Below are 27293 nucleotides of genomic sequence, written 5' to 3' on the forward strand. Positions count from 1 at the left end.
GGTCATCTCTTCCACCAGGCTCTTCCTAGATGGGCCACAGGATCCATGCTGGAATAGGAATCTGAAGTGCTTACTCCAAAGCATGGTCTTTGGAATAGGAGTGAACTTGTAGCCACATTCTCTGACAGCCTGGTTACCTTCCATCCCCAGCCACTTTGTCCTTTGAGCATTGAAGCTAATAGGCCTGGAAGCTGAGCTCACATCTTGTGGTCTCACCCCTGGTGGATGGGGTGTTGGCTTGGAAGCTCCTACCCCAGCGTGACAAAGGTCTCAGGACAGGGCCCTGGGCACGATCCGAACCTAGGGAGGTAGCGGTTCCCCGGGGCCCCTTCGCAAAAGGCTGGCAGAGTCTGCAGAGGGTGACGGTGGCATCTAGCCCCCAGGAACAGTTGTCTGCAGATATATCCTTTTGTCAGTTGCTCTGTCTGTCTCTCTCTTCTTTGTCTTCTGGTCTTAGGATGGTTGAAGATGTGATGTCTGTGTGTTCTCTGTTGTAAGTAATTTAATGCAATCCGCCTCTTTCGCCCCCTGTGCTTGCCCCTCCTTTGTTTCTGCTTGCGACCCCTCTTGAGTTCCTCTTCATGCTGCTGCAGATGTGTTTCTGGGGTGGGCCCCGGGAATGACAGGGCCCAGGGCTCCCCGGCAGCAGAGGTTTTTCTGTATCATAGTGATTAGCATAGAGAGACTGCTTGGCTGTGAAATGTGATTATCCAACATATGCCTGCTTGTTGGGAATGGAATTTTCTCTCTCCCTGCATACTGGATGCCTTCATCTGAAACCCATACTTTTTTTTTTTTTTAACTCCTCATTTCATTCTTTGATTTAAATTGGGCTGGCAGGCAATGGCTTTCGATAGCACTGTGGCTTTATGCTCACTGTTCACTCAAAGCTTAGGCAGAGACTGTCCTCACCAATATGCAAAGCATAACTGTTTGGATCATTCCAAATTCAGGCCTCCAGGAGCCCCCTGAAATGTGGGGCCAGCTCAGAGTGAACCCCATAGCTGAAAGCCATCACCAGGCTGCCCTGAGCCATGCCCTGGGTCACTTAGGTCCCCAGCCAGGTATCACCACGCCTCATCTGCCATCCGTGAGTCAAGCATCAGTGCAACTGACCACCTGTGTGCCTCTGCTGCTCCCCACCCCACCCCCACCAGGGGGATCCTATGAGCAGTGTCCAGGGCTCCAAAGCCAATGGCTTCTCCCTGACCTTACAAGCGAAGCTGGCCTGGACCCGAGATCTGGCAGCCCCAGAGTAGAGTGGGGGGTCTCTTCGGCTCTTTTTAACATTTCTGAGCGCTATAGCAATTTCAGGATGCAGTTGTATATGCATGAATAAATACATGCTTTGAGCGGTGATTATACTGCTTTTATGGCAAATGCCATAAATATGTAAGTAACCATTTGTAGTATTTTCCTTCCATTATTAAATGCCATTGTGGGAGCATTTTATTTGTGAGAACATGAGAAAGGAAATTGGGTGACAGATTTTCCTGTCCACCCTGTTAACACAGAAGGCAGGGGAAGGTTATGGAATCTAAGGTGAGAGGCACCCCTTCCCCCACCAAAACCCTTGCTTTGCTGGAATGGTCCGGAGACCAGGATGTGGGGGTCAGTCTGCAGGGTGGAGAGGGCTTCCACTCTGACCATGAAATGACCCCTGACTGCCCCTTTGGACCTGATAGTACTTATTTGTGCTCAAAGTGTTCCCATCCTCCTGGGGTCTGCCTCCCTCCTTGACCCTTCCAGATTCTGAGCCTATCCCCCCATAGAAAGGGGAAGGAATGGGAAGAGTCATGAACCTTGTCTGTCAACCACGGTTAGAAGAAAACATTAAAAATCATCTGACCCCTGGCCCTGCCTTTGCTCCGGAGCACAGGAATCCTTTCAGCTTAAAATCCCCGTGCATGGGAAGGATGCTGCACATTCTTCCCGAGGACCCAGGGCTTTGTGTCCCTGCGTGGGCCCCTGTGGCCGTTCATTCATTCCTGTGTGGCCTTGCCCATGTGAAAACCGGATCCCGCTCATTGGTGTCCCCGGCCTAGGGCCCCTCCCCCAACCTTAGTTGGCTCAGACATTCCTGGAAGAATCCAGATGAATTAATCTGCTCACCCAAAATTTGCTTTGTAAAATAAGAACATTTAGTTAAATTTAGCTTCATTTTCTGGGTCAGATACTCCAAAATGGCATCTCTTTAAAGAATTGCAGCTTGATGGATCTTTCCCTTGGGGGTAAAAATAATATCTGTTAAGAAGTCACTGAATTATCAGCATGGATGTCATGGGCTATGCTGGAGTGGGCCAAGGGAGGGTGGCTTCGGCCTGCTCAGAGTTGCTTGGGACGCTCTGTAGCTCTGTTAGTTTGTTGACATTGTCCATTCTGTTTCCAGTGACACATTTAGGGTGAAAAAGTCGCCAAAACGATGTCCTCTCTCTGATCCACCCTCTCAGGTACGATGCTCCTTTGATCCCCATGACTTGATTGCTCACTGGGGGCTGAGGTGAGGGGCTGTGTTTTTATGGCCCTGATCAACAGAGCTTTCCTTTCTGTTCTTTGTGGGTTTCCAAGACCCTCCTGCCTCCTACATGGAGGGTCCGTCCCGTCCCTTTGTGTCGGTTTTGATCTTGTCATTTTGGCAAAGATCAGAGCGTGTCCCAAGACTAGGAAGAAGTTCAGGAAAAGCCATAGTTGGATTCTGTAGGCGGAACCATTTTGGTCCCTTCTGCCCAGTTAACCTGCTGAGAACTAATGCACCTCTCAAGCCGGGAAGGTCTTTGAGGTCAAGGAATGCAGAGTGAGAAAACGAGACACTGAGATGTCTGTCAGGCGCACTGAGCTAAGCCCCCAAAGGCAGCGGGGGAAGGAGCCCTACAGATGTGGGGGCTGGCTCCTTCCTCAGCCCCTTCTTCCTTAGTATCCCCCTACCAGAGACCAAGGGAGGTTTGCCTTGCCATTCCCAGTCCCCAAAAAGCAAACCTCCTGACCTTCCACATCCCGATGAGCAAAAGCCCAGTCCTGGTGAGGAGTGGGGCTGCAGGAGGGACCAGAAACCTGGCTTGGGCCTGGGGTCCTATTGCAACAGCTTAGCTCTCACTTCTGGATTCCCTCACCGCTAGGCTCACCCTCTTTTGCAGAATGGCAGTAAGACCCCCTTTCTGTCCTCCCAGGATTGAGGATTGTTGGGAGATAACTGACGATGTTGCTGTGGCAGCCTAAAGCCCCCTAGGAGCTAACACATCATTGTAGGAATAAAACCCGCAGAGTGGCTCAGATAACCAGGACACGGCGTCCTGTGTGTGTGTTTTTAAATCCACAGTCATTCCTTGAAGTAAACATCAGAGAGGGAGACTTATAGAAGAAAGAATGCGTTTCCCTGAGGGGTCATTTGGAGCAGAGACCGAGCAGACAGTGGGGGAGCAGGGGGAGGGACTTGACCAGGACCTGTTCTGGGTAATGGGGCCCCATACTCGAGGACAGGCACAGTTATAGACCAAGACAATGAATGAGAGAAGAGACTGCTTCGCTTTTCCTTGCAGGACCCTACTCCAGCTGCGACACCAGAGACACCACCAGTGATCTCCGCAGTGGTCCACGCAACAGATGAGGAGAAGCTGGCGGTCACCAATCAGAAGTGGACATGCATGACGGTGGACTTGGAGGCTGACAAACAGGACTTCCCACAACCCTCGGACCTGTCTACCTTTGTAAACGAGACCAAATTCAATTCGCCCACAGAGGGTAAGCAACTCAGTGGCCAGCTGGACCCCCACCCTGCCTTGGAGAATACTGCCTCTAGGGAGCAAAGGGCCAGGAAAGTCACTTCTCAACCAGGTAACCGTTACTACTACCGTTGTGACCGCCTGCAGGCTCCTATGCACTCAAAGCTAAGGCTGTGTTTTAAAACTTGATACCAGCTGTCCCCTGACCCCACAGTGCCTGCTGAGAACCAGCCTGCTGCCTCTTAATCCAAGTCCTGAGAGCCTACCGAGCTTGCTTTCTTGGCTTTGTGACTTATGTCCCTTCTGTGATTTTGAAAAGCATTAGTCACAGCAAACCTTCAGTGTTGGTCAACCCACTTTGGGGTCTCTTGGTGCCATTATTGTTCATACCTACAGGATGGTCAGACAGTGTGGCCACACTTTTTAATCAAGCCACAGGTTCACCCCAGCCTTGCTCATGAGTGCTTGGCTCCTATGAAGTGTCCCCAGGCTCTTATCTCAGTATCATCCTGTGTGTGCAGTTTGTCTAATTCTTTGACTTGAAAACTCACATATCTTAAGTAAGCCCAGGCGGGCTGGGTGCAGACCGCACAGGTTGACTTCCGTACTTTCTTTCTTAGGACAGCCAGTGAGAGAGCCCTTCTCAGGAAGGAGGAGTCCACTTTCCCTGGCCAACGTCCTCAGTGTCCCCAGACCTCACATCCCTTTCCTCCTGTGACCTCCTCTGTGAGGCTGGCAAACCTAGTCAGGGTCAGCATTTCAGTTCTGGCTTTTGTGATGGTTTTGAGTTTTATTTTCCAAGATCTTGATTTCTGGTAACTTTTAAGCCCAGTGCGTTACTACAAAGAGGATCATACAGGAAAGCCCGACTCCATTTCTTTGCTGCTGTTAAGGAACCGAGAGCTCCATTAAACAGCCTCCTCCTTGCCCATCTGGGTGGGGCAGTGACGGAGGAGCAGGGGGTTCTCACTGTAACTCGGGATGCTTCTCTGGAGGCTTCTCTGTGGTCTGACCGCTCTCTGTGGGTTGCTTGGTGCCTGTGAGGTCTCCAGACGCTACCAGCGTGTGTTTGTGCTGAGGTCTAGTTTGTAATGGAATTGAGGGTGCTCATCCTCTCACCCCACAGAGCTGCCTTTCTCTGTTTGACAGTGGAAAGATGATCCAAATTATATGTATTTGGACTTTCTGGCCTTATTTTCTGCCAAGTAGAGCCTTTTGGTTAGCCATTGCGTTGGCCCTCGGCTTGTGGTGCAGGAAGCTTCTAAGTGACCCTCTGTTCAGACATGACACCACAGGCCCTGGGGCCTGGCCTCAGCCTCCTTGTAGCTTGGTAGTGCTCTGCATCCACTCCTGAGCCACGAGCCTCACCTGAATGCGATCACCTCCCTGGGATGCCCTCACGCAGTGGCGCCTGCTGTGGCTGCCACCCCTTCCCTGCTTCCCACCCCTGCCTGTCTCAGCCTTTCCCCGGATGTCCCCTCCCTGCTCCACTTGCCTTTAATGCTTGGTCCCTGGGGCACTTACCCAAAGGGAAGATGCATGTGGGTTTCTCTCTTCTCCACTTGTCTGTGTTTCCTGAAGGCAGGAGCTCTGTCTGGGGAGCTCTGACTGGGGTTTCTCCTTGTCCCCATAGCACCCTGAACTAAAGGGGCCAAAGGTGGCTTAGAGGTAAAGGAAATACAGGGCTCGGCAGGTGGACAGCCTGGTGTTAGCTGTTGATTTGATCTTTGCAATGGGCATTGCCAGCATGAGTGTAGGGGACCCCAGGGGCGAGGTTTGTGTCCCAGGACCTGCAGGGACATTTGGGCATGAGCATTGGACTTGCCATTGTGAGAGCACCTGTGGTTTCCTGCTGGCTCATGGCTCTTAAGCTGGACAAGAAACTTCTAAATTCTGGGGAGGCAAAAAACCACATTTAGAAACCACCCTGGGCTTGGCATTGTGGATAAGAATAAACAGCCTGTGATCTCTGGTATGTTCGGTTTTACCATCAGAAACCAAATACATGCACTTTTTTTCTTAGAAAATGTAAAAATCCTAATAACGCTTCTAAAGTTAAGAGGTGGCTCATTCAGTGGTAACATCTGCTTGTTCCTCTGACATGGTGAACACACAACTCACTAGCTCAGTGACTTGACGATTCTTTGTGCAAAAATTCAGCAAGTAGGTAAATATGTAAATTCAAAACAAAAGTCTGCCCAACATGTCTCCTTAGAAAACAATTAAAAGGACTTGGCAGGTCACACCTGTGATTTTAGCTGGTGGGTGATTGAAAGACCATTGCCAACATGAGAACTTAAAGGGGCAGTTTCAGGAGGTGCTGGCCCTGTGTCCTCCTCTGTAATACACCGTGGCTCCCTCTGCATCTGGCTGTGGAAAGTGGATGCAGAGCCCTCTTACAGCATCAGCCCTCCTGGCACTTTAATAAGGTCAAGTTCAGCAGTGCCAGACTCATAACCTGGTACTGCAGATGTGTTTCAGAGTAGAGCAATGCAGGGCTGCAGCTGTGATCTGAGACTTTCTTAAACAGAAGGTGCCAACCACTGGAAAATGAAATGTTGGGTTAGAAGTAATAAATACTATTTGAACAAATATTCAAATCCTAAGACTTTGGTCTTAGTGTAATTCTGTACCAGTTCCATAGGGGAGACCATCACTGGCTCAGCGTGTACTGTGCTGTGTCTTTTGCATGTGCAATTTCATTTCCTCCTCCCCACTCCATGGAGAATTTCTACAGTTCCCCACTTTAAGAACTGTTAAGACACTTGCCTGGTGTCTCGGCTGATGCAGGGAGAACAGGGTCTGCCCTACTTCCCGGCGGTGCTGCTGCTGCTGTGGCATGGACCATACTTCCTGCCTTCCCTGCAGAAGGAGGGTGTGGACTAACTGTGCTTCCTACCGGGTGACAAGAGCAGTGGTGAAAAGCTTCAGGTGTCTCCGTGGATACTAGTTTAGAACAATGCCCGGGCACTTGCAGTGCCACGAGGGAGCTGCAAAACATCACCTCACTGTGGCGACTCTGATAATCTCCCGCTGATTAATGACTTGGATTGACAGTTACAAATGTTCGCCCTCAATGACTGCCTTGCTTGCACAGTCTTTTCAAGCTTGCTGCCATGGGAGCACACCTAATCCATGTGGTCCCCGGGGAGAACAAGCTCACCTGCTTTTAGTCTAGGACATTCACAAGTCCAGGTGGCCCTTTGGTGGTCACCCAGTTTCCTTGTCCCCTTGACACAGCTGCATCAGCCCCTCCTTCCCACATCCAGTAGAGGGAAGGTGTCCTTCTTAACCACCTGAGCTGTGGGTGTTACAGGTGTGCGTCACTGTGCCTGGCTCTAATCTGATTTTAATGGTGGGCTCCTTCAGTCTCTCCTACTGATGTTTAGAAGAGAAATGATGAGGAAATTGGGAGCAGCTGCCTCCTCCCTCTCCCAAGGGCTCTCTTCTTTTCCCCTGAACACAATATCAATTTGTGTTAAAAGTTGCAGAATTCTGGCAGTGAGCAGTAATAATGCATCAGATCACGATCCCTTACCACCCGTGTTACCTGTTGCAGGGCTTTTGTCTCACACATTTCATCTTAGCCAGCACAACGTGGCACTTTGAGCTCCATTTGAGGGTCAAGTCGATAGGCATGGAGCAATTAGGTGAACTGACTTCCTCAGTCCTGGGAGCAAAGCTCCTTCTGTCTGCTGCCCAGGGCTCTTCCCAGTCTTCTAGCAAAGCTCTGGCAATTGGAGTCAGAAAAAAAGAGCAGTCAAGTCCTGTCTGTGTGCCATGTCCCAGTATACAGTGATTACCAGAAGCAGCCCTTGGACAGGAGAGGCCCTTCAGAACACTTTGGGCTTCTGCAGCGTGAGGCAGCCCCATGCTTCAGCGACTGGGCTTAGCCTGGAGCTGCTGAGAGGATGCACACTTGGGGCCATTGGTGTAACCCCTCCTGGCCTGTCACCTGCATGTGGCCTGGTGCCGAAAGGGGGCTGCAATTGGACAGGGCCTCACCCCCATGCCTACCCTGTGAGGTAAAGCAGATGAGTGAGGTTTCTATAGCCAATTTCATTAAGATGTTTCCACAAAATACATCAACCCGTACTGTCACATGCTGCCTCTAAAGAGGTGAATGGGGACACTGGCCGTGGGAAGGGGAACCCTCTTGGCAGGTAGAGGGGAGGCAGGTAAGTGAGCTTGGTGACCCAAAATGCAGCCAGACTCGGAGGCCAGGGAGTGAGCATAGTGTCCAGGTGGGATGCCCTGAGGAGAGCTGGTGTGGTCACTTGTTAGAGGCCACAGGCTCATGGTGTCCCTTGCTTGTTGAGAGCACCACGGGTGCTCTCAACACGTGTGCTATTGTTACCGCTGTTTATACCAGAGAAGCTCGCCCAGGCAAGTGTAGAGTGGAAAGCAGAAGCTTTATTAAAGGACAGCAGAAAGGACTTCTCCCTAAGGAAGAAGGGGACCCAAAAGGTGGAATCCGTGGAAGGGCGAGGTCTTCCCTTTTTTATAGCTAAGGTATTCTTTCAGCTTTCCAGTCTTGCAGTGTTGGAATGTAGGTGGGAAGGCCCAAAAGGTGGGAGACAGGTGGGCTGAAGGAGTAATCTGGGCAGGAAGGGCCTGGGGCGGGTTTGGGGTTTTGGGGTTGCTTCTGATTAGCATCTCCCTGTTTGCTGGGAGCTGCTTCATTAACATTTCTTTAGAAAGGGCTCTGGGCCTTGGGAACATTAACATTGCAATTTCCCCAAGTGCTGCTCTGCTTTCTGGGGCTTCATTCTCGATTTTACTCAATATTAGACCCGATTTACCTAACTACACTAATTTCCTATCTTTAAATCTGGCTTCAAGCCCACAAGCAGGTGTGTCCACCAGAATGATGTTATCTCCACCAGGAGATGGAGATTCTGTCCACAGGCTGAGGTTCTTGAGTTCATTCAGCTAAAACCACAAAGGGCTGTAGGTTTTAAGAAAGTCTCCAGGATAATCCTATCTTTTTAAAATTTTTTATTTTTATTTTTTAGTTGTAGTTGGACACAATACCTTTATTTTATTTATTTTTATGTGGTGCTGAGGATCGAACCCAGGGCCTCGCACTTGCTAGGCGACCACTGAGCCACAACCCCATCCCCAAGGATAATCCCATCTTAAAGCACATATTAAAGAATCACTGTTTCAGTGACGCCTTTAGCCATATGCAGAGGTAAAGGAGCTTTACACCAGAACTGCTACATATATTTACTTTTATCTTAAAAAATGAGACCTGTGTTAGTCAACTGTGGCCAGCAATCACTGTGGCCAACATACCTAGTACAGGCAACTTAAAGAAGGAGAAGTTTCTTTTGGCTCATGGTGTCGGAGGTGTGAGTCCACAGTCAGTTGGCTCATTGCTCCAGGCCTGAGTTAAGGCTTAGCACTACGGAGGAAGAAAGTCCATGGCAGCCAGGAAGCAGAGAAAGAAAGAAGGAGGAAGAGGCCTTGGACGGATGTAGTCCACCCTAGTGACCTACTTCCTCTAAGAACACTCCACCTGCCAATAGCTACCACCCAATAGTCCATTGAAATCATTAACCCATCAAGTGGATTAATCCCCTGTTGGAGTCTGAGCCCTCCTAATCCAATTATTTCCCTAAAGCCCAGTCTCTTGGTACCTCTGCAGTGGGAACCAAGCCTTCAACCTGTCAGCCTTTGGGGGACATTCTAGATCCAGCTACAACAGGCCTTAAGCTTTATGGATTGCCACTGGTGCTTAATATAGTGAGGTCCATGTCACATTGTGGTTTTCTTTTCAAGTAAAGAGACACCCGATAGGTAGCTCCAGGTTGTGGTTTCTGCAAGAACAGGGTCCCTTTTAGGTCATCCACTGTCACACCTGCCGTGCCCCAGGCAGTGCAGGGCGCACAGTAGTGCTGGGCAGGGCGTTCAGTTAAGCAGCAGGACTGAGTTTCCACGAGGACCCTCCTAGGTACCTTAGGCAGGCTGTGGGGTTTCTAGTCTCCAGTAATTGTCTGCAATTTTATTTGCAGCTCAAAAGCCACCAGTTGAAATAAGTCACTTCTCCGCCTAATTGGGCTTCAGTAGTCTTTGTATTTGAAAATCTGGTTTGGACCTGCCCTGTAGACACTGTAGAACTTGGGAAACACTCCACCGACTTGGGAAATTTCCCTTGTAGGCAACACTGGAGGAACAATGATATCTGTCCTTCCCTTGCTCTAGAGTGGAGCTGGGGTTGGGTCCACAGAGGACAGGTACAGGTTTAGTTCCAAGATGTCATTAGGACATGTCGTTACCTGTGCTGCATGTGAGAGTTACAGAGAAAACCATCACCCCAAATGCACATGCTCTCTCATCTAAAAACTCAGGGCACAGTGTTCAGATCTGCCCAAAGCTAAAAACCTGTGCCTGGTCACACCATTTCAGTTCCTTGGGGGTTCCCTCAGATTCCCTAATGGAGAAAATCCCTGCCAGCAAGAAGAACACTGATTTCTGCCAGCAGCTGAGCTGCGCCTCCCTGTTGGCTGTATCAGTAGTCTCTGGTCATTGGGCATTGCCAAAATCAGGCAGGGTCTTGTTCCATGCCCCACCCTGGCTGGCCTAGTTCTTTCCAGTCATGTCTGAAGCACTGATCCACTTTGTGTTTCTTTTGCAGAGTTGGGTTACAGAAACTCCTATGAAATCGAATATATGGAAAAACTTGGCTCCTCCTTACCCGTAAGTTCTTCCTCACTGCCCTTTGTTGGGGACATGCAGGCCGAGACCTCTCCTGGGCAGAGTGTCTCTGGAGCTCAGAACCCAAGTGGGGCCCCCTGTGTCTCAGCATTCTGGGGGCACGCTGCTGGTGAAGGTGGGCAAAGTGCCCTAAGCGGTTTTCTACAAATTACAGTTGGCCCTCCCTCCCTATCCATGGGTCATATCAGCTGTAGATCAAAAATGCTCTTTAAAAACAGTAGGCTGGGGATGTAGCTCAGTGGTAGAGCACTTGCCTGGCATGCATGAGGCCCTTGGTTCACCCCCAGCACCATCAAAAACAAAAACACCCAAATGCAACTGTTTTGAACAAATATAGACTCATTTTCTTGTCATTAGTCCTTAAATAATACAGTATAATAATTTCTTTTATAAGTAATCTAGGGCTGATTTAAAATATATGGGAATATGTGGTGGCTACATGCAAATACCATGCCATTTTATATAAAAGACTTGGGTATCCAAGGGGCTCTTGAACAAATCCCCAGTGGATATTGAGGGACAATGGTAGGTAACCCCCCTTTTTATTTTAAGAGGCTATAAGGCCCCCTCCCCCTTTTCACTTTGACTGGTTGTGGTCGGCCGCTGTCTTCCCGGCTTAAGTGTTGGTTCTACCCGTGGCCCCTTTCCTTGCTGTTGGCCAGCCATGTCCTCAGAGCCCCAGCGTGTGCGGGAGGGCTCGCTACAGCCCTGAATGGCCCTGGACGGTTGCTCTTATCTGTTCTTCCCATGCGTCCTTCACAGATGCTGGGGTTACTGCTTCTAAACTGCAGCGGACCAGAAGGTCAGGCAGGAAACGTCAGGACACAGAGGGAAGTCACGGCTCCCTGAGGATGGCGCATCATGGGCTTTGTTGTGATCTCTTGATGCATTGCTCAGAGAGTGGCCGCTTCCCCCTGAGACCACAGCTGTGTCCCTGATAGTTGACACCACATGCATAATACGACACTTGGCCACTGAAGTGGAACAGTCCCGTGTTTTGATGTCATTGATTTAATGGGACTAAACCACAGAGTCCCTTCTTGTCCACCGCCTGCTGACTCGGGCATTGGCAGGCTTCGAGGATGAAGTTCACGAGACGTGTGCTCTGCCAGGAATCAGAGCCACCAGAGGTTTCTGTGATGTGATGGCGCACGCCCACTGGTCCTTGTTTGCGCTTCTTTGGGGACCCCAGCAGGGAGGATGTAAGGTCTCCCCATCCCAAAAAGATGCAAGTCCCCATTCCTGGACATGGCATTCAAAGCCTGGGGGGTCTGATAATGGCCCCCAGCCTCTCATTTCCTCCCCCTTAGCTCCACACTGTACGCCCCCATGAAGAGTCCAGCCGAACCCCTCCACAGGCCCTGAATGTGCCTGGTCTCTCAGCCTGCGCCACGCTCTCTGTTCATGCCCTGTCCACCCCTGCCCCCGAGAGGAGCCCCCTCTTTTCAGGTTGAACCCATTGCTCTGTCTCTTTCCGGTGCCTTAGTGGCAGGGCTCATCACGCTGGGTCATATTGCTGGTGTCCTGCATTCAGCTGTGATCTTGCCTTACCCCTCTGTTCATCCTCAGGGGTCAGCATGAGGGTGGCCAGTAAATGAGTTGAACACAATGTGGCCCAGCAGGACCATCCAGATCTTCCTTCCTTCGCACACATTCCCACTTGCGCGGGTCCCGCACCCCCCTCTTTCTCCCCTTCCCTTCCTGGCCCAGTGAGTCAGAGCTCCCCTGAGTTATTTGCTCTGCCTTGAGGAGCGCTCTGGTTTTTCATCTTCCCAAGCTAATGTGTGACTTTGATCCCTGCAGCAGGACGATGACACCCCGAAGAAGCAATCCTTGTACCTTATGTTCGACACGTCTCAGGAGAGCCCCGTTAAGTCTCCGACCCAGATGTCCGAGTCCCCGACGCCTTGTTCAGGGTACGACTTCCACTGTGACAGTTACCAACAGGCCTGAAGCCCCAAGCACCTGCATGCCGTGGCCCTGATGTCACAGGCAGCCCACGTTCCAGGCTCTGTTCGCACAGACAGATGCATTGCTCTTGTTACTGGGGCCCTTTGAACTAAGGTGAAACCCTTCAACAGCTGACAGCATGAACCCCCACCGTCCCCACAATCCACACGCAACTTTGTCATTTATCCAATCAATGGTGGAAGGCACTCAGTCCCTGATGTGACTCACTTATCCCACGTGTGCCTCGGTTTCCTTGAGTGTGATGTAATAGACTGACCACGCAGGGATAGAGGAAGATTTGAGAGGCTCCAGCACCTCCCTAAGCTGTGCGAGGGGCACGGGGTCACTGGATTCCCATCAGTGCTGTGTGGAAAGCTCTTGCCAGGCTGTCTGGCCCCCGTAACGTGCTGGATACACATATGTTATCGACATGGATGTGGCTCGTGTCCTGAACAGCGTCATGTTTGATGGGGGAGGTGTGGGAGTGCTTTAAGATTCAGATGGTCCCACATTTGTCTGCCTGCTCTTCTTTGATTTCTCAAACTTACGGACCAGAATCTGCCCGGGAGGTGAGATGGTGATGGTATACAGCAGAGGTCACACCACATGGGAGGTCCACACGGTACCTCATCTCATCCTCACATAGGTACTTGTCTCTGCTTATAGGAAAGGAAGCCGGGATATGGTGTCTTCACCTCCCCCAGAGTCCACAGCCAAGCAGCAGGCCATCTGCTTGATCCTAGACCTTGTGTCCCCAGTGGCATCTGGCTCTGTCCCAGGTACTACTGGAGACACAGCTCTGGAGCTCCAAGATGGCTTGGGATGTTGCCTGGTTCAGGGCATCCTGGCTGATTTCAGTGGGATTTCCAAGGAGAAGACTCTAAAGATGACGTTCGCTTCCACAGGTCAAGTTTTGAAGAGACAGAAGCCCTTGTTAATGCTGCAGCAAAAATCCAGCGTCCTGTCTCACGAGGGCTAGCCTCCAGCCAAGAGCCACACTTACAGGTGCCAGAGAAGTCCTCCCAGCCAGAACTGGAGGCCATGGCCCTGGGCACCTCCTCAGAGGCGATTGAAATCGTAAGTACAGGCAGAGGCCCCAGAGTGAGATCACAGGGGACCAGGCCAGGGCCTGCTGGGTGCCATCAAGCTCAGCTGGCACCTGCTGTGGCCCCACCCTGACCCCCAGACCACAGGAGCCAGCCTGGGAGACCCCACAGCATCACACCGAGGGAAGGACTCCTCTCCTACATGGCTTCGCAGTTCTCACCTGGGTGCTTTATCTGCCCCCAGGGTTATTTTTTTCCGTTTTTCTCCCCTTGGGACTGGACTATGCTTTGGGGCCACCACTGGCCAGTACTCTGCCTCTGCAGCTTGATGGCAGATCCGAGAGTGGCAGAGCAGGGGACACCCTCCTTTTGGAGCTCAGGTGGTTTTCCTGGGTCCCGCTGATGGGAATTTCTCTTCCCCTCCCCCAGCCCATTCCCTGATGTCACATGCACATGGGGCCCTGGGGTTCCCTAGAGTATGTGATGCATGTGTGATGGTCTCCACGCATCTTCATGGACCATTCCCCTAGGCAAATTTTATTTCTTTACTTCCTTCCTAGCAATCCCCAATGTTTTTGAAGCCACTGATGTAGTGTGTTATTTTTGGTCTGCCTTAGGAGACTTCATTTATCTCACATAGCAAACATTTATTGAGCACTTACCATGCGTGTATGTGCCAGTTGGAGGCTGGGTGGAATATTGGAAACATACTAATGGGCAAAACGAGATCTGGATGTTAATCGGTCTCTCAGATCAATGCTGTGGAGGACTCGTCCACCATTCACTTTCTGCAAAGTTGGCTTCTGATTTTGAAGGCTTTTTGATCTACCGGGAGACACTTTTTTTCCTTTTGAAATCATCTTTCCATTGTTTAGAAAATCGCCTTTACCAAAACCTTACTTTCTCTGGTGTTTATGCTTGGAGCTCTTTCCTTGTTGAGTGAGGTCAGGTTCTGAAAACCCATCACCTAGCTTCTGCCTCCCACCACTGAGATTTCCAAGCACAGAAGCAAATGGTAACTTGGCTTCAGCCTCTGGCCAGGGAGTAAGGGTGGGGAGAGCACAGGAGGCTGTGCTTTTGGGGAGTGGGGTGGGCCTGCCAGTGTCAAGGTGTCCACTGTCAGCATGTGGGTGAGGATTGGCAGCTCCTGGATGCTCCCTTTAGCCTGAAGGCAGAAATGTCATGCAGACAGATGTGTGCTCCATCAATGTCACTCTCTGCTCTCCTCCTTTTTCCTTCTCGTCCTCTCCGCCGCTCAGACAGCTCCTGAGGCTGCCTTTGCCTCTGCTGACGCCCTTCTCAGCAGGCTGGCCCACCCCGCCTCTCTCTGTGGTGCACTTGACTATCTGGAACCCGACTTAGCAGAAAAGAACCCCCCAGTATTTGCTCAGAAACTTCAGGTTTGTAGCCAATGTGTGACCTTTTGGAAGTCTGTCAAAACCTCAGTAGAGAATGAACCCCCGAGCCCCAGATGAACTGAGGCCGGATATACTGAGGAGTTGCTGAGAATGTTCCAGATGAAACATCTTCCCCTCAGGCACTGATATGTGGTGTGCTTTATCCAGTATGCCAAAATTATACAAATTATTCAATTACATATTGAAGGAACCATTTCCATTTCAGTTTGGAAAATGGACCGAAACAGTCATTTTTCAGATGTATTGATAACCCCAACAGCAGTGTCTGTGATTCATTCACCAAACCAAAGGTATGAGGTCACCATCAAGCCTGGTTGTTTATGTGGACTAGGCGATCTCAGAATCCTGTTGAGATAACATCTGGACTCAGTCTTGCATCTGGAACCAAAATGATTATCTACTCTGCACTTTTACATTTGACAGCTTAATTTGATATCCCCTAGACTAGAACTTTGAAAGGAAATCTAGAGAGACGGCTCACAGTCATTTGACAGATGCACATTCATTCATGGAAAGTGTTGGCCAACTTCACTTTAAAAAGGAAAAAAAAATCAAAGACTGTATGTAGTACAGTAAAAATTTGGATCCGTTTCATGTTTGCATAGGTTCTCTGTAGAGACTTAAAAGGACAATATTTTTAAAAAAGGAAATTAAACATGGTTTCATGATCTGCTGAGGTGCTTATTGTGAGAAAGCCAAGCGTGTGTCTTTCCCGAGTACCTGTCATGACGCATTTACATGGCACATTCATTTCTTGGGTGCGGAAAACATTACATCTGTCTTGATACGTTTCCCCTACGGTCTGCTCATACCCTACCCCTTGGGCAGGAGGAGTTAGAGTTTGCCATCATGCGGATAGAAGCCCTGAAGCTGGCCAGGCAGATTGCCTTAGCTTCCCGCAGCCGCCAGGACACCAAGGTACTGGTTTGCGGCTGCAGTGCGCTGCCCTCTGAGAATGCTGTGTGTGCCACCGTGGGCCAGCGCCTGCTTTGCTAACCGTCGGTCAGGCAGGCGTTGTGGGTGCCCGGCCAAGTGTGATTTCCAAAAAGCTAAAAGTGTAACTCTTGCGTAAACACGCTGAGCACATTTCTAAGATCTGCTTAACTCAAGAATGCGTTCGCCAGCAGATGGTGCTGGCTAGGTGGGGAGACTCAGAGAAGCCAGTATGTGGTGTGTGTGTGTGTCTGTGTGTGTGTGTTTGTGTGTGTGTGTGCAGGGGGGAGGGGAGGGGCATGAAGAAGGCTGGAAGAGTGGCAGAGTTGATATCAAACCAGAGAATCCTGGTTTGGATGAAAAAATCATTACCTTTGAGATTGTCATTTTTTTTCCCTACAGATAATGTATGCTTCTCTATGGAACAAAAATCATTTGCAACGGTTTTGTTTCCTACAAGTTCACATCGAACTTACTGAGAAGAGCAGTAGCTAGGAAGTGAAAGCAAAACCTGTGCGGAGGCGCTGGACCATGTGCTGACGCGGGGTTAGCGGCAGTCCTTCTGGTAAAGGGCTTGCAGAAATAGTGCAGATTTGCAGGGCCCGCACACGGCCTCTGCCTGACAGTGCCTGTGCAGAGATGGCCAAGGAACTGTACCTATTTGTTTGTTTGTTTGTTTTAATTTTAATTTTGAGTGTGACCGCGACAGGGCATGTGGAAATCTTTCAGACTGGCTTCCAGGCTTGGGGTGAGTTTTCTTGATGGTTAGAGGTCAATGCTGATGACGGACAGGCAGTGTGTCGCCCCAGGTTGCTGTCGCGCTGTGGTCTCTCAGCATTGGCCTCGTCCCACCCCTTTTTACTACCCAAAGTTGGGCAGCCTGGTGGACATGGTGTGTGACACTGGAACTGGACCCCACTTGTGTTCTGTGGCTTTGAATGAGTTAGTGAACCTCTCTGGGCCTCGTTTTTCCACCTGTGCATCGAGGCTCATCACGGCAGGTTTGTTGGTGCAGTGAGGGCTCCAGATGGTGTATGGGGAGCAGCCCCTGCCTGGCACATAGTAGGTGTGCAAGAAAAGGAAGATGCTGTGTTGGCCAGCACCCCACTTTTGCCTCTTACCTGGTCAGATGTTCCCAGCGTCTCCTCAGGAAGCAGGTCCAGGTCTTGTTTTACAAGTAGGAAACCGAGTCACATGGTGATACAGGAATTTCAGCAGCTGCTCCTGCCTGGAAGACCCCACCTGGGTCTCTCTGGCTGCAGCCAAGAGGAAAACCCCTTCCAGAGACAGGAGGTGGTCCCACAGTGGGCGTCCAGACTGAGAACAGTGGACATAGGGCAGAGACAAGAATGTAAAAAGAGATCAGTGTTTGTTCTTGTTGCCAAATCAAAAACTTAGGTGGAATGTCCATGAAAGTCGGAGTTTTAGAAAGCTGTCAGCAATGAGGGATTTCTTCCTTCACTGCGTTGGTTTCTTGGTGTCCTGTAGGAATGGCTTAACTGGTGGATTCCTCTCGGGGGACGTTTGGTGCCTAGCCAAGCATGCTCCTCTAAGTAGTTCAGGTCTGCATGGAGTGTGGTGCGGGCCCCTCCTCCCTGGTCAGGCAGAAGGCAGTCCTCGGCAATAGGCAAGTAGCGGTCAGCTTCCTGTCAGTTACAGCCGGTTCTCAGACATGTGTCTCCATTTTGATTTAATAGTGTTTCCTGGATCCACTGAGTGTGGGCCAGAGAGGCACCCAAGCCACCTCCCTAGGTGTTTCAGAAGCCTGTGCTAAAAGGAATATTCTATCAGGGGAACTGTCTTACCTGTAAGGAGCACTTCTCTCTACAGGGGTAACTTGTATTGCTCTTGGTCAGGACAGTCCTCTGGGGACTGTGGCCTGTAGAAACAGTGACTCCAGGAGGTACACCCTGTAGGCTCCTGTTTGTCATGTAGAAGCTTGATGGCCCCTTGCTGTCCTCTGCGTTGGAACCTGCTGGCAGACAGACAAAAAAGCTCTTCTTTCTGCCCTTGTGCTTCAGCTGCAGGCAACATGGCCCTGAGGTTTTACAGCATGGTCTTGAGCTGCTATCAACACAAAGATGAGTTCTTGTGGAATAAGGCTGTCTCGTTGAGAGGAAAGAATGGGAAGGGCTCTGGTTGTTCCTCAGAGCAGCTTCAAGGGACGTTTCTCTTAGACTGACAGAGCTGAGTTGCCCCTCTGAACTACAGCGAGGGATGCTCTCTGGTTAGAAAACGTTACAGATGAGGAGAAGTCCGTGGGAGCCGGGGTGTCAGGCTGCAGCCTCGGTATCAGACTCCTCCCACGTGCTTCTGGTGACCGAATCGAGTTTGTCCCCTGAAGCTGACCAAGGTGGCTGGATCCGCCATGCAGCAACTCCAAGCTTAACACTGAGCTACATTGAGGGGAACGGATACAGATTGAGGGGACCTGCCACGTCCTGTCTTTGTGGCTTTCCAAGGGGTGCCAGGCACGGGCACATTGATTTAATTCATTTGTGTGACATTCTGGTTGTGATTTCTGGAGCTACTGGGCTTTCTCAGTGAGGGGGACCCATGATCAAAACTGAAGGATGCTTCTGGTAGCACAGGAACAAGGTCACGTGAATGGCGAGCAGGTGCCAGCAGTGGCTCCCACGGGGAGGGGAATTGGCCTGTTGATGTCACGCCGTGTCTGACATCTCCCAGAGTCATGGCTTAGGCCAACAGGTGCCTGGATTTTCCAGGAGCTGAGCAGGAGTTGGGCTGGGGCAGCCGTATTGCTGGTGGGCAGCCTGTTTGCTCTGAGGCACACACACCTCCCCTCCCACCACCATTTGGCAGGGGGCTGAGGAGGGAGTTGTGTCCCGAGCCTTGAGAACAGTCTGAGGAGGAGCTAGCAGAGAACTTGCAGGTGCTGCCTCTACCTGGTGCAGTAAGGATGGAAGGCGAGTCTTGGCTTGGTGGCCGGCGTGGCCACCTGGTGCCTGATGGTGCTGTCTGTGGAGTGGGACAATGGTGTGGGATGATGTCCGCCCTGTTTGCCACTCCAGGGCTTAGGAACTGTCTGCCATCAGTATTGGATGGGACATCTCCCAGCTGAGGCCACTCTCCTGCCTGGATAGGACCAGACACTCCTGAACACTCAGGCGGGGTCCACACTCCATGGCCTTAGCTCTGTGTGCAGGTCCTTGACCCCTGGTCCTCACCCCTGCAGGCCCTCCTCACCACAGCTCTCTGAGCTTTCTGTCTGTCCTCCCACAATCAGCCTCCAAGTGTTCTGGGGACAGGGATCCTGCCACAGTCCAAGCCCTGAGGCCTGACAACAGGGAACTGGCCTCAGGGAGGACCGTGAGCCTGGGTAAGTGGCAGGACCCTATTCCCTGGCTTCAAGACCAGAAGGACCCTGGCAAGAGGCCTGTAGGTCTGTAGCAGGAGACAGTGGCCTGGGGGGTCACACAGGACCCCGGACTTGAGGAGTGGATTGATGGCTGAGGTTGGTTGCAAGGACTGGTGCCTTCTGAGTCCTGGCCCTTCACGTCTCAATTTGTGATTTCTAGTGGCTTTAGTCCCTCTAAAGTAGCAGGTGGGAAATTATGTGAGAGAAGCAAAACTTCATCTAAAAATATCCGATCTTAAAATATCAGTGAGAGACAGACCTTTGAATTTCAGTTGAAAACAATTCTTAGTTGTAAGGAGAAGCCAGGGTGTGGAAGATGAGTTTCACTATACAGACAGGTGCTGATGCAGGGCAGTAATTCACACGAGTCCTGAAGTCCTCTATTCCTTTATTGAGAGGACCAGGTGCCATCAAAAAGGTGAAAGGGACTCACTCTGTGGTCATTATCTCTTCAGTGCTGTTATGTATTTTTCATTCCCCTCTTTGTTTCACAGAGGACTTTGGGCAGCTTAGGGTCATTAATCCCTTCCTTGGTCCTATTTAGCTCCTGCTCAGTGTAATAAAGTTAATTTTCACTGTGTTAATTTTCTCCTGCATTTCGAGGAGCTGGTTTATTTGAGGGTTAGAGCTGAGTGTCATTTTGGAAAATTTTTAAACCAAATCTCTCCAATCCTCATTTTACTTCATCCTCAGAAGGACCAGGATGAGTGTGGCAGTTCTAATGTTCTTTTCATTTTGAAATTTTTTTGTTCTAATTTTTTAAAAGAACACATTTAAAAGTGATTGGAGGGCTGGGATGTAGCTCCATGGGAGGGCACTTGCCCAGTACACACAGAGCCCTGGGTTTGAATCCTAGCGTCTCCCCCCCACCAAAAAAAAAAAAAAAATTGTTAAAAACATTAGGAACATTTTTTTTTCCTTTTAAAGACCTCTTTTGAATTTTATGTTTGTGAACTTTCAAGTATGAGTGCTGAGCCTGGAGAGGCTTCCCCTTGCAGGCAGAACTGTAAAAGCCGGTTTCCAGCAGCGGGGATGCAGCCCTCTGGGCAGAGGTGCCACCCTGCAGGCGCTCAGCCTGCCTGCTGCCAGGGCTGTCCACTGTGTCTGGTCAGGTGTCATCTTGAGGATCAGAGGCTGAGAAGATCATGGCCCCCCATTTGACCTGTGAGCGAGTTTCTGGGGTCTGCTGGGCCAGGGCTGTGTGCTCCTCACTCTGACCAGCTGATCACGGCCCCTCACCTCAGGGTCAGCCCAAGAGCTCAAGGCCAGGCAGGGGCAGTAAGGTCCAGAGGACAGGTGGTCTCGTCCAGGACAACCTAAACTCTTGAGTTCACCCTGCATGTGTTCAACTAACTGCCCTGACTCCCCATCTCCAGTCCTATCCATTACACTTCCGCCCAGGTTTTCTGAGCTGTCTCTTTTTTTCCCCAAGGTCATTTGCCCTGGTGCTGTGGTAGGGTCAGCGTGGCTGTCCTGTGATTAGAGACACTCTACTCGAGTGCCTGCAGGTCCACCCCTTCCTGAGACCGCTGGCCCTTTTATCTTATCTGCTGCCCTTTATAGTCCTCGCCCTTCTTTCCCTAAATCTGTCTTCCTCCTACACCACGGTGCTCTATCTGTTCACTGCCCAGTCCTGTCTCATGATTTCCTAGGGAAGACACAGCCCCTCTCCACCCTCTTAACCACCATGGGCTCACACTGGACTTAGAACTAGAGTCGAGGTCCCCTTGGCAGCCATAACAGCACCATGAGGTGAATGGATTGGACTGAGAGTGCGGCTGGCTTGCTGCTCTTGTGGTGGTAGAAGTAGGCTGACGAACCTGGCTGTGCTGATTGATGATGCTTCTAACCCTGCATTTCACCCGTGCTGCAGGTTGCCAAGCACTCTGTGCCAAGGGAAGAATAACCATGGCCCGCTTGCTCCTAACCTCCCCTGAAAAGGGTAGAAAGCCTCAGGCCAGTGTCATCTGGTGGGGTGGGGATCATATCAGCAAATGTTGAGATTGCCATTGACCCAGTTGTCCGTTTTCCTGTAGATGCAACAGACTTAACTCCAACATAAACCTTACACCCAGAGACTCCAGCTTGTTGAAGTTGGCATGGTTGATTGCTACAGCCTTAAATGTGTGAATTGCATCCTTTCAAACGGAACTAAACAGATGCCCCCAAATTCAGATGTGGCCAGTCTTCCAAAAGTGATCAAATCTGCGGTTATACAGAACCAGGAAAACCTAGATTAGAATTCAGTATCATTCATGGGCAAAATTTCATTCTGAAACTGGAGCCTGCTGGATAATGACCTTGGTCTCATGCACTGTGCCTAAAGTGGCTTGGCGTCTGATAAGTGGCAGTGATAGGCCGGCACCAGACCCACTCGACTCCCCATTCTGGGCTGCCAGGGCTTCTGCCATTATCAGCGCTCCGTCTGGCTGCACAGGCCAAAAGATGGATCTCCATCAGTGGTGCCTGGTGTCTCCCCATTCATGAGTCTTTGCATTCTTCATACTTTTGATGTTCTTTGTTTCAAAACCATGCAACCGAGAGGATGGATACGTTTTCTTTGTCCTGTGATGAATGTTAACTGGGTTGGTTTTTTTGTGTGTTTTTTTTTCCCCCAAATGAAAAACCGTTCCACAGAGAGAAGCTGCTCACACACCAGATGTCTCCATCTCCAAAACAGCCTTGTATTCCCGCATCGGGACTGCTGAGGTGGAGAAGCCGGCGGGCCTTCTGTTCCAGCAGCCAGACCTGGACTCTGCGCTCCAGGTGGCCAGAGCAGAGGTACAGTGGCACAGCGAAGAGAAGGGCCACTCGGGTTGCCCTGGGAAGGATGTGGTGTCTTGTAAATTAGATGCACACCCGGGAAGCATGTGTCTTTGGAGTCAGCCTTTCTCCTTGGAGCACTGCTGGCAAAGATGCGTGGCGGCCTGTGGGCCTTGATCTTCCTTAGAAGTCATGTCCATGGGCTCGGAGGGCTTTGTCTGTTTGTAACAGAAAGCACGCCCCTTTCCTTTGCTTCCCAGTGGGCTCTGGGAAAGTAGTGTCTGGCTTACTTCTCCCTCGTGTTTGGGGAAGTTCTCTGACTGCAATTATGATTTGGCATAGGAAGTGTTAATGGCACATTTATTTGATGTCTCTTTGATTTGGTCAAATCCAAATCCACACATTTGGGCTTAACCCTCCTCTTCCTCCTGATTCTAGGTCCTAACCAAGGAGAGAGAGGTCTCGGAGTGGAAAGAGAAATATGAAGAAAGCAGACGGGAGGTGATGGAGATGAGGTCAGTGGTGGAGCCCAGTAGTGTCTCTTGGAGAAGTCCTCTTTTCTTTATTGTGCAAGGCTCATGCTTTTATGAGTATTTTTAGTGTAAAGTAGTATTTTTAGTTAAAGAATGGAGTAAAGGGGCTGAGGATGTGGCTCAAGCGGTAGCGCGCTTGCCTGTCATGCGTGCAGCCCGGGTTCGATCCTCAGCACCACATACAGACAAAGATGTTGTGTCCGCCGAGAACTAAAAAAATAAATAAATATTAAAAATTTAAAAAAAGAATGGAGTAAAGATATGTACAGTAATAACCCTCTCTTTCCCAGGGTCTCCCTTCCAGTTCCTCCTGATCATTTACTTTCATTTGCCAGGTGTTGTAATAGTACACAGTAGCCACCGTGTACCTAGTAGCAGTGGCGGGAGCTGGCTTGAAATCAGTCGCATTCCTGGCTGCCATTTTAAGCAGCAAGCAAACTTCTTGGGAATTGCACCTGTTTTCTAGGTACCAGTGATTTCATCCTGAAACTCTCCTCTTGTGCCTTCTCTGCACCGATGCCCTCCTGTGGTTGGTCTCCTGTGCCCTTCCACAGGCTCACTGAAGCCACACAGCTGCATTATTTTTTAAATTTATTTCTTCTTTTGAGAGGGTTGGGTGGCCCTAGATTTTTAGCTGCTCTGGAAATGAACGGGGTAGACTGGGAAGGCTGGAAGGTCTGCCCATGATTTCCTGCCTCCCAAGGAGGTCGTACTAGACAGTGCTGTCCACTCACTGAGGTGGCAGGATTTCAACATGCCACCAGCTGGTACAACTGCACTGGCATTTGATGGCCTGATCATCAGCCTATCGGCCTCTGGAGCTTCACCAGGCGAAAGCAGGCCCCTCTTCCCAGCTGCTTCTAAGCATGTTGCTTAACTCCACCTTCCTTTCCATCTGTATAGTGGGGTAACCACCAGTGCCTTGCTGCAATGGGACGTAAAGGTGAACCCTTGAATCCTGGAAAGGTTTCTGAGTCTGCAGTGTCCCAGCGTCCTCATCAGTAGTGCTAGGAGCCCAGTCTCTTGGGTCACTGAGGATAAGATGAAGGTGCAGTGAGCTACAGCACTTTCAGGCCCACTGTCCATCCACACGTCTAAAAAGACGTGGCCCTGGCCACCTGCATGTCATCATCATCAGTGACAGCTTTAGACAGCCCCACCACATCTTTGTGATCCTGGATACAAGGAGGTGGCCGTCAATCAGAAAGCATGGAAATGCTTCTGAGTGGGAGTCGGGAAGAATTGAGTGACTTCCCGCTTGGTGGCACGAGGGTGGTCACCTTATACCAGGGAGCAGGCAGAGCCTGCGTCTGAGAATGACTCAGAGGCAGGTCAGCCAGGCCTGGGCCGCCTGACTCCTGGGCCTTTGTGGCCTGTGTCCTCAGGGTCTTGTCTCTTTGGCCATTAGCAGCTCTTGGGGGAAAATAATTGCTGAATAATGCAGGGAAACTGGCTTTCCCGAGGCTTCCTTGGAGGGAGGGCTGTTTCACACCTCAGTGCTCTCGTGGGGAGCTGCGGGCAGGCTAACTAAGGGTTCTCAGTGCTTGGGTGCAGCTGCTGTTGACGGGGCTCCCCAAGAAGTACACCTCCAGGCCTTGGAGAGTCTGGTCTAGTGGAGGAGATGGACTCGTGTTCTGGGAGGCCAGATGTCTGAGATACAGAGAAAATGTTAGAGGGCTCCCAGGGGAAATCAGAGAAGGTCTCCCAGGGGAGAGACACTGGAGCTGGACCTTGAGAAACAAGCAACAAACGAGTACCCCCCTGGGCCTCGAAGAGCCTGGTGTGGGGGGGGGAGGCGGGAGGCAGGCCTTCTGAGGGTGTGGGCCCAGGTGGCTGCAGGCTGAAGGTGTAGCCTTAGTGGTCAGTGGGGAGTTGAGGGCTTGCAGAGGGTGTGCAGTGTGCAGTCACACACTGGGAAAATGAATCGCTGTGTGTGGCTGAGAGTTGGGGTGGCCCTGCCCAAGGGAGCCCAACCTTGGCAGGTGAGACTTGTCCCACTGATCACGGTCACACTGTCAATGTCCCCCGTGTGGGAGCTGCCGTGGTCCAACGTGCTTTTGCTTGTCTTACAGGAAGATCGTGGCCGAGTACGAAAAGACCATCGCACAGATGATAGGTGAGTGTCCTGACCACCCTGTGGGGCTCGGGCCTGCCGTGAGATTTCCAAGTTAGGGGAGGCCTTGAGAGTGGAGGCTCAGAACTTGGTACCCTTCAGGAGGGACCAGAGCACGCAGCGCATGGCTCTGTCCTGGAAATGCCCCCCAGAAGGCGCCCGTGGGAGGCCTGACAGGCCCCTTCTGACCCAGCCAGGAACCACTCGCCTGGTGGAGAGGGAGATTTGGGCTGGCTTCTGCTTGCAAAGCTTGTTTTTTGCTCATGGGAAAGAATAGGAATAGAATCCCTACAGCTAATTAGTTCAGACTTAAATGACTGAATCTGCCGCTCAGCCTTTACACAGGGTCCAGGCCCTGATAGGAACCTGTGGCCATTGCCCACCTGCTTTGCTGCCACACCTCTGGCAGACCCTGATAACTAACCCTGTGCAGGGAGATTGGGTGCTGCATCCTTGGCAGCCGGCACCGACAGATTAGCTTTCAGACTGATGATCACTGTTGAGAAATGACATTCTGACTTTGGGGTCATGATGTTTGTTTAGCTGTCAGTTTATTATTTCCTTTGGTTCATAGCAATCAGTTTTTTAAAAATCTTTTTCTCAAGTGTGGTGATACGTGCCTGTAATCCTAGCAAATCAGGGGGCTAAGGCAGGAGGGTCACAAGTTTGAGACAAGCCTGGACAACTTAGAGAGACCCTGTGTCAGAATAAAAATGAAATCATCTAAGGATGTAGCTCAGCAGCAGAGCCCATGGGTCCAATCCCCAGTAACTGCAAAAACTGGGGGAAAAAAAAACACAACTCTTTTCTCCTAAGGATATATGTAAAATCTCCAGGTCACTGCCAACCACAGTTTATATGTTTAAGCTTTACACTAAGCTAGCAAATGAGCCCCCTCTCTCTCAAATGTTTGGATTTGCCAATCACACCTCACCTGTAGCTTGTCCCAAGATAAAGAAAACAGAAGCCTCGGGAATGGTGGAGAGGCACTGTCCAATCAGAGGAGCTCTCATTGTGGTCCTGTAATAAAGACCGTTTGCCCCTACCTCTGGGAGATGCCCCTCGGCTGCCCCCTTCTGTGTGCTTTCCATCACATGAAATTTCTGTGTTCAATTGTCGTAAGAATTTATGAACACATCTGGATGAGATAGAAACTTCAAAACTCTTGGAATCGATATGCTGGTAAAAGCGGTCAGGGTGAAGGCTTTACGTCCTCAGCTCTGCACATTCAGAGTACCCTTTGGCCTCTGCAGTCTTGGGAAGAGGGGAGCATCACTTCGACCCATCATGGCTCATCCGGAACTTCCCACTACATTCCTGAGTATTTTTGCCCTTGGCAGGGACATACATTTTGGCACATGTAGAAATGGGGGTGAAGGGGCTTGAGGTTTGCTCCTGAGAGAAGGCCAGCTTGGGTGCCCAGCGGGAGAAGCTGATTGAAGCAGGCATTCCCTTTAGAGACCCCAGAGCATGAGACCCTTCCTCACTGACACAAGCCGCCTGGCCTTGGGACAGAAAGATTAATTGACTCTCATGCTTTCCTTGCAGAAAGACTGCAGGTGGGAGCATTCAGTATTTTTACCCTGAGACGTGATCTAATTCCAGAGTGGCCCTTGGCAGGGGGTGCTGCCCACCCCCCGCCCCACTCCAGGGATTACAGCCACCTGGTGTGTTTGGCCTGAGGTTCTGTCTCCAAGAGCTGGACTCTTGGGGCATTTTCCTTTTCTTGGGAGAGCTCTCTGGGTGGCTCATGGGACCCCCACAGCATCCATACCAGGGACACACTGTCACCAGGGTGATATCTCGCTGAGTCTACTCCCGTCCTCATTCCCCCCCCCCCCATCATCTGCTTTTCCAGAGCTTTCTCATCAGAGGTGGCCTGTCTGTGGTTGTCAGCCTCCAGTCACTGTTGCAGGTCACTGATTAAGGCCACCATATGTTTCAAGGTCCTTGTGTCCTAGTAGAATATAGCAGGAGCCAGAGGCATGACCGGCCGACTGTTGCCGTGGGCGCATGTGCCTCTTTCTGGGAAAAGGAGTCTCTCTGTGTGTGAAACGGGCCCATCAGCCACATCTGGGTTCCATAGTTCTCTTCCAATTCCTGTCACCTAACAGCACCACTCAGGGGAGGGGACACAGGCCCCCTGAGGGCTGGGCAGTCAGTCCAGCACCAGCATGAACGGAAAAGGGTTTTGCCGCTGACTCCAGCTTAGCCCACCTGGGCTGGCTCTTCCTGGCTCTGTGGCTCCGCACGGCTCCGCACGGCCTTCGCCAGCTGTGACATCCATCCAGCTTACTACGAGAATATGTCTTATTAAATCAGATATTGGCTATCTGGGATTTAGAACAAAAGGAGATTTCTGTGCTTTCTGCATTCTAGGTTGTTGCAATTGTTGTTTTCTGCTTTTCTAACAACTGCCCTGATTATCTGTTTTGCTTCCATTTTCTGTTGCTTCTTGCCCTTTGCTTGCAAAACAAACAGGCAAGCCTGGTAAGTAGACGCTTCCCCCTAACTGGTCCCCTACCCGTTGCAACCCTTGTTTGTGTTTTGTTTTTCCATTTTTGTTCGTTTTGCTTTTGCATATTTGCTGCATTTAATAACATTTTGCCTGAAGAAGCCAGAAAAAATCTTCAAAAGCATCGTTCTGTTGTTGGGTCTGGGGTGTTTCTGGTCTGAGGCTGATTTCCTGATTTTTAAGAACGTAACTGCATTGGTCACA

The 27293-nt window shown here is 50.7% G+C and overlaps 1 protein-coding gene across 29 annotated transcripts in view; it reads left to right on the forward strand.

Annotated features, from left to right (window-relative positions):
• The window catches only part of Tacc2 (transforming acidic coiled-coil containing protein 2), a 176474-nt gene that overhangs the window by 143799 nt on the left and 5382 nt on the right, over positions 1 to 27293 (forward strand). For 11 of the 29 annotated variants that reach the window (XM_048791321.1, XM_048791326.1, XM_048791320.1 and 8 more), the window contains 11 exons: positions 458 to 493; positions 2390 to 2450; positions 3537 to 3831; positions 10360 to 10421; positions 12243 to 12355; positions 13295 to 13466; positions 14695 to 14835; positions 15682 to 15771; positions 21803 to 21946; positions 22367 to 22443; positions 24534 to 24577. In XM_048791321.1, the coding sequence (XP_048647278.1) occupies positions 458 to 493; positions 2390 to 2450; positions 3537 to 3831; positions 10360 to 10421; positions 12243 to 12355; positions 13295 to 13466; positions 14695 to 14835; positions 15682 to 15771; positions 21803 to 21946; positions 22367 to 22443; positions 24534 to 24577 (1235 nt within the window). The remainder of the gene's footprint in view (positions 1 to 457; positions 494 to 2389; positions 2451 to 3536; positions 3832 to 10359; positions 10422 to 12242; positions 12356 to 13294; positions 13467 to 14694; positions 14836 to 15681; positions 15772 to 21802; positions 21947 to 22366; positions 22444 to 24533; positions 24578 to 27293) is intronic. The other 18 variants (XM_048791330.1, XM_048791343.1, XM_048791345.1 and 15 more) reach the window with 12 other exon arrangements.

This window comes from Marmota marmota, unplaced genomic scaffold, assembly GCF_001458135.2.
Source record: "Marmota marmota marmota unplaced genomic scaffold, marMar, whole genome shotgun sequence".
In the NCBI taxonomy this organism is placed as follows: domain Eukaryota; kingdom Metazoa; phylum Chordata; class Mammalia; order Rodentia; family Sciuridae; genus Marmota; species Marmota marmota.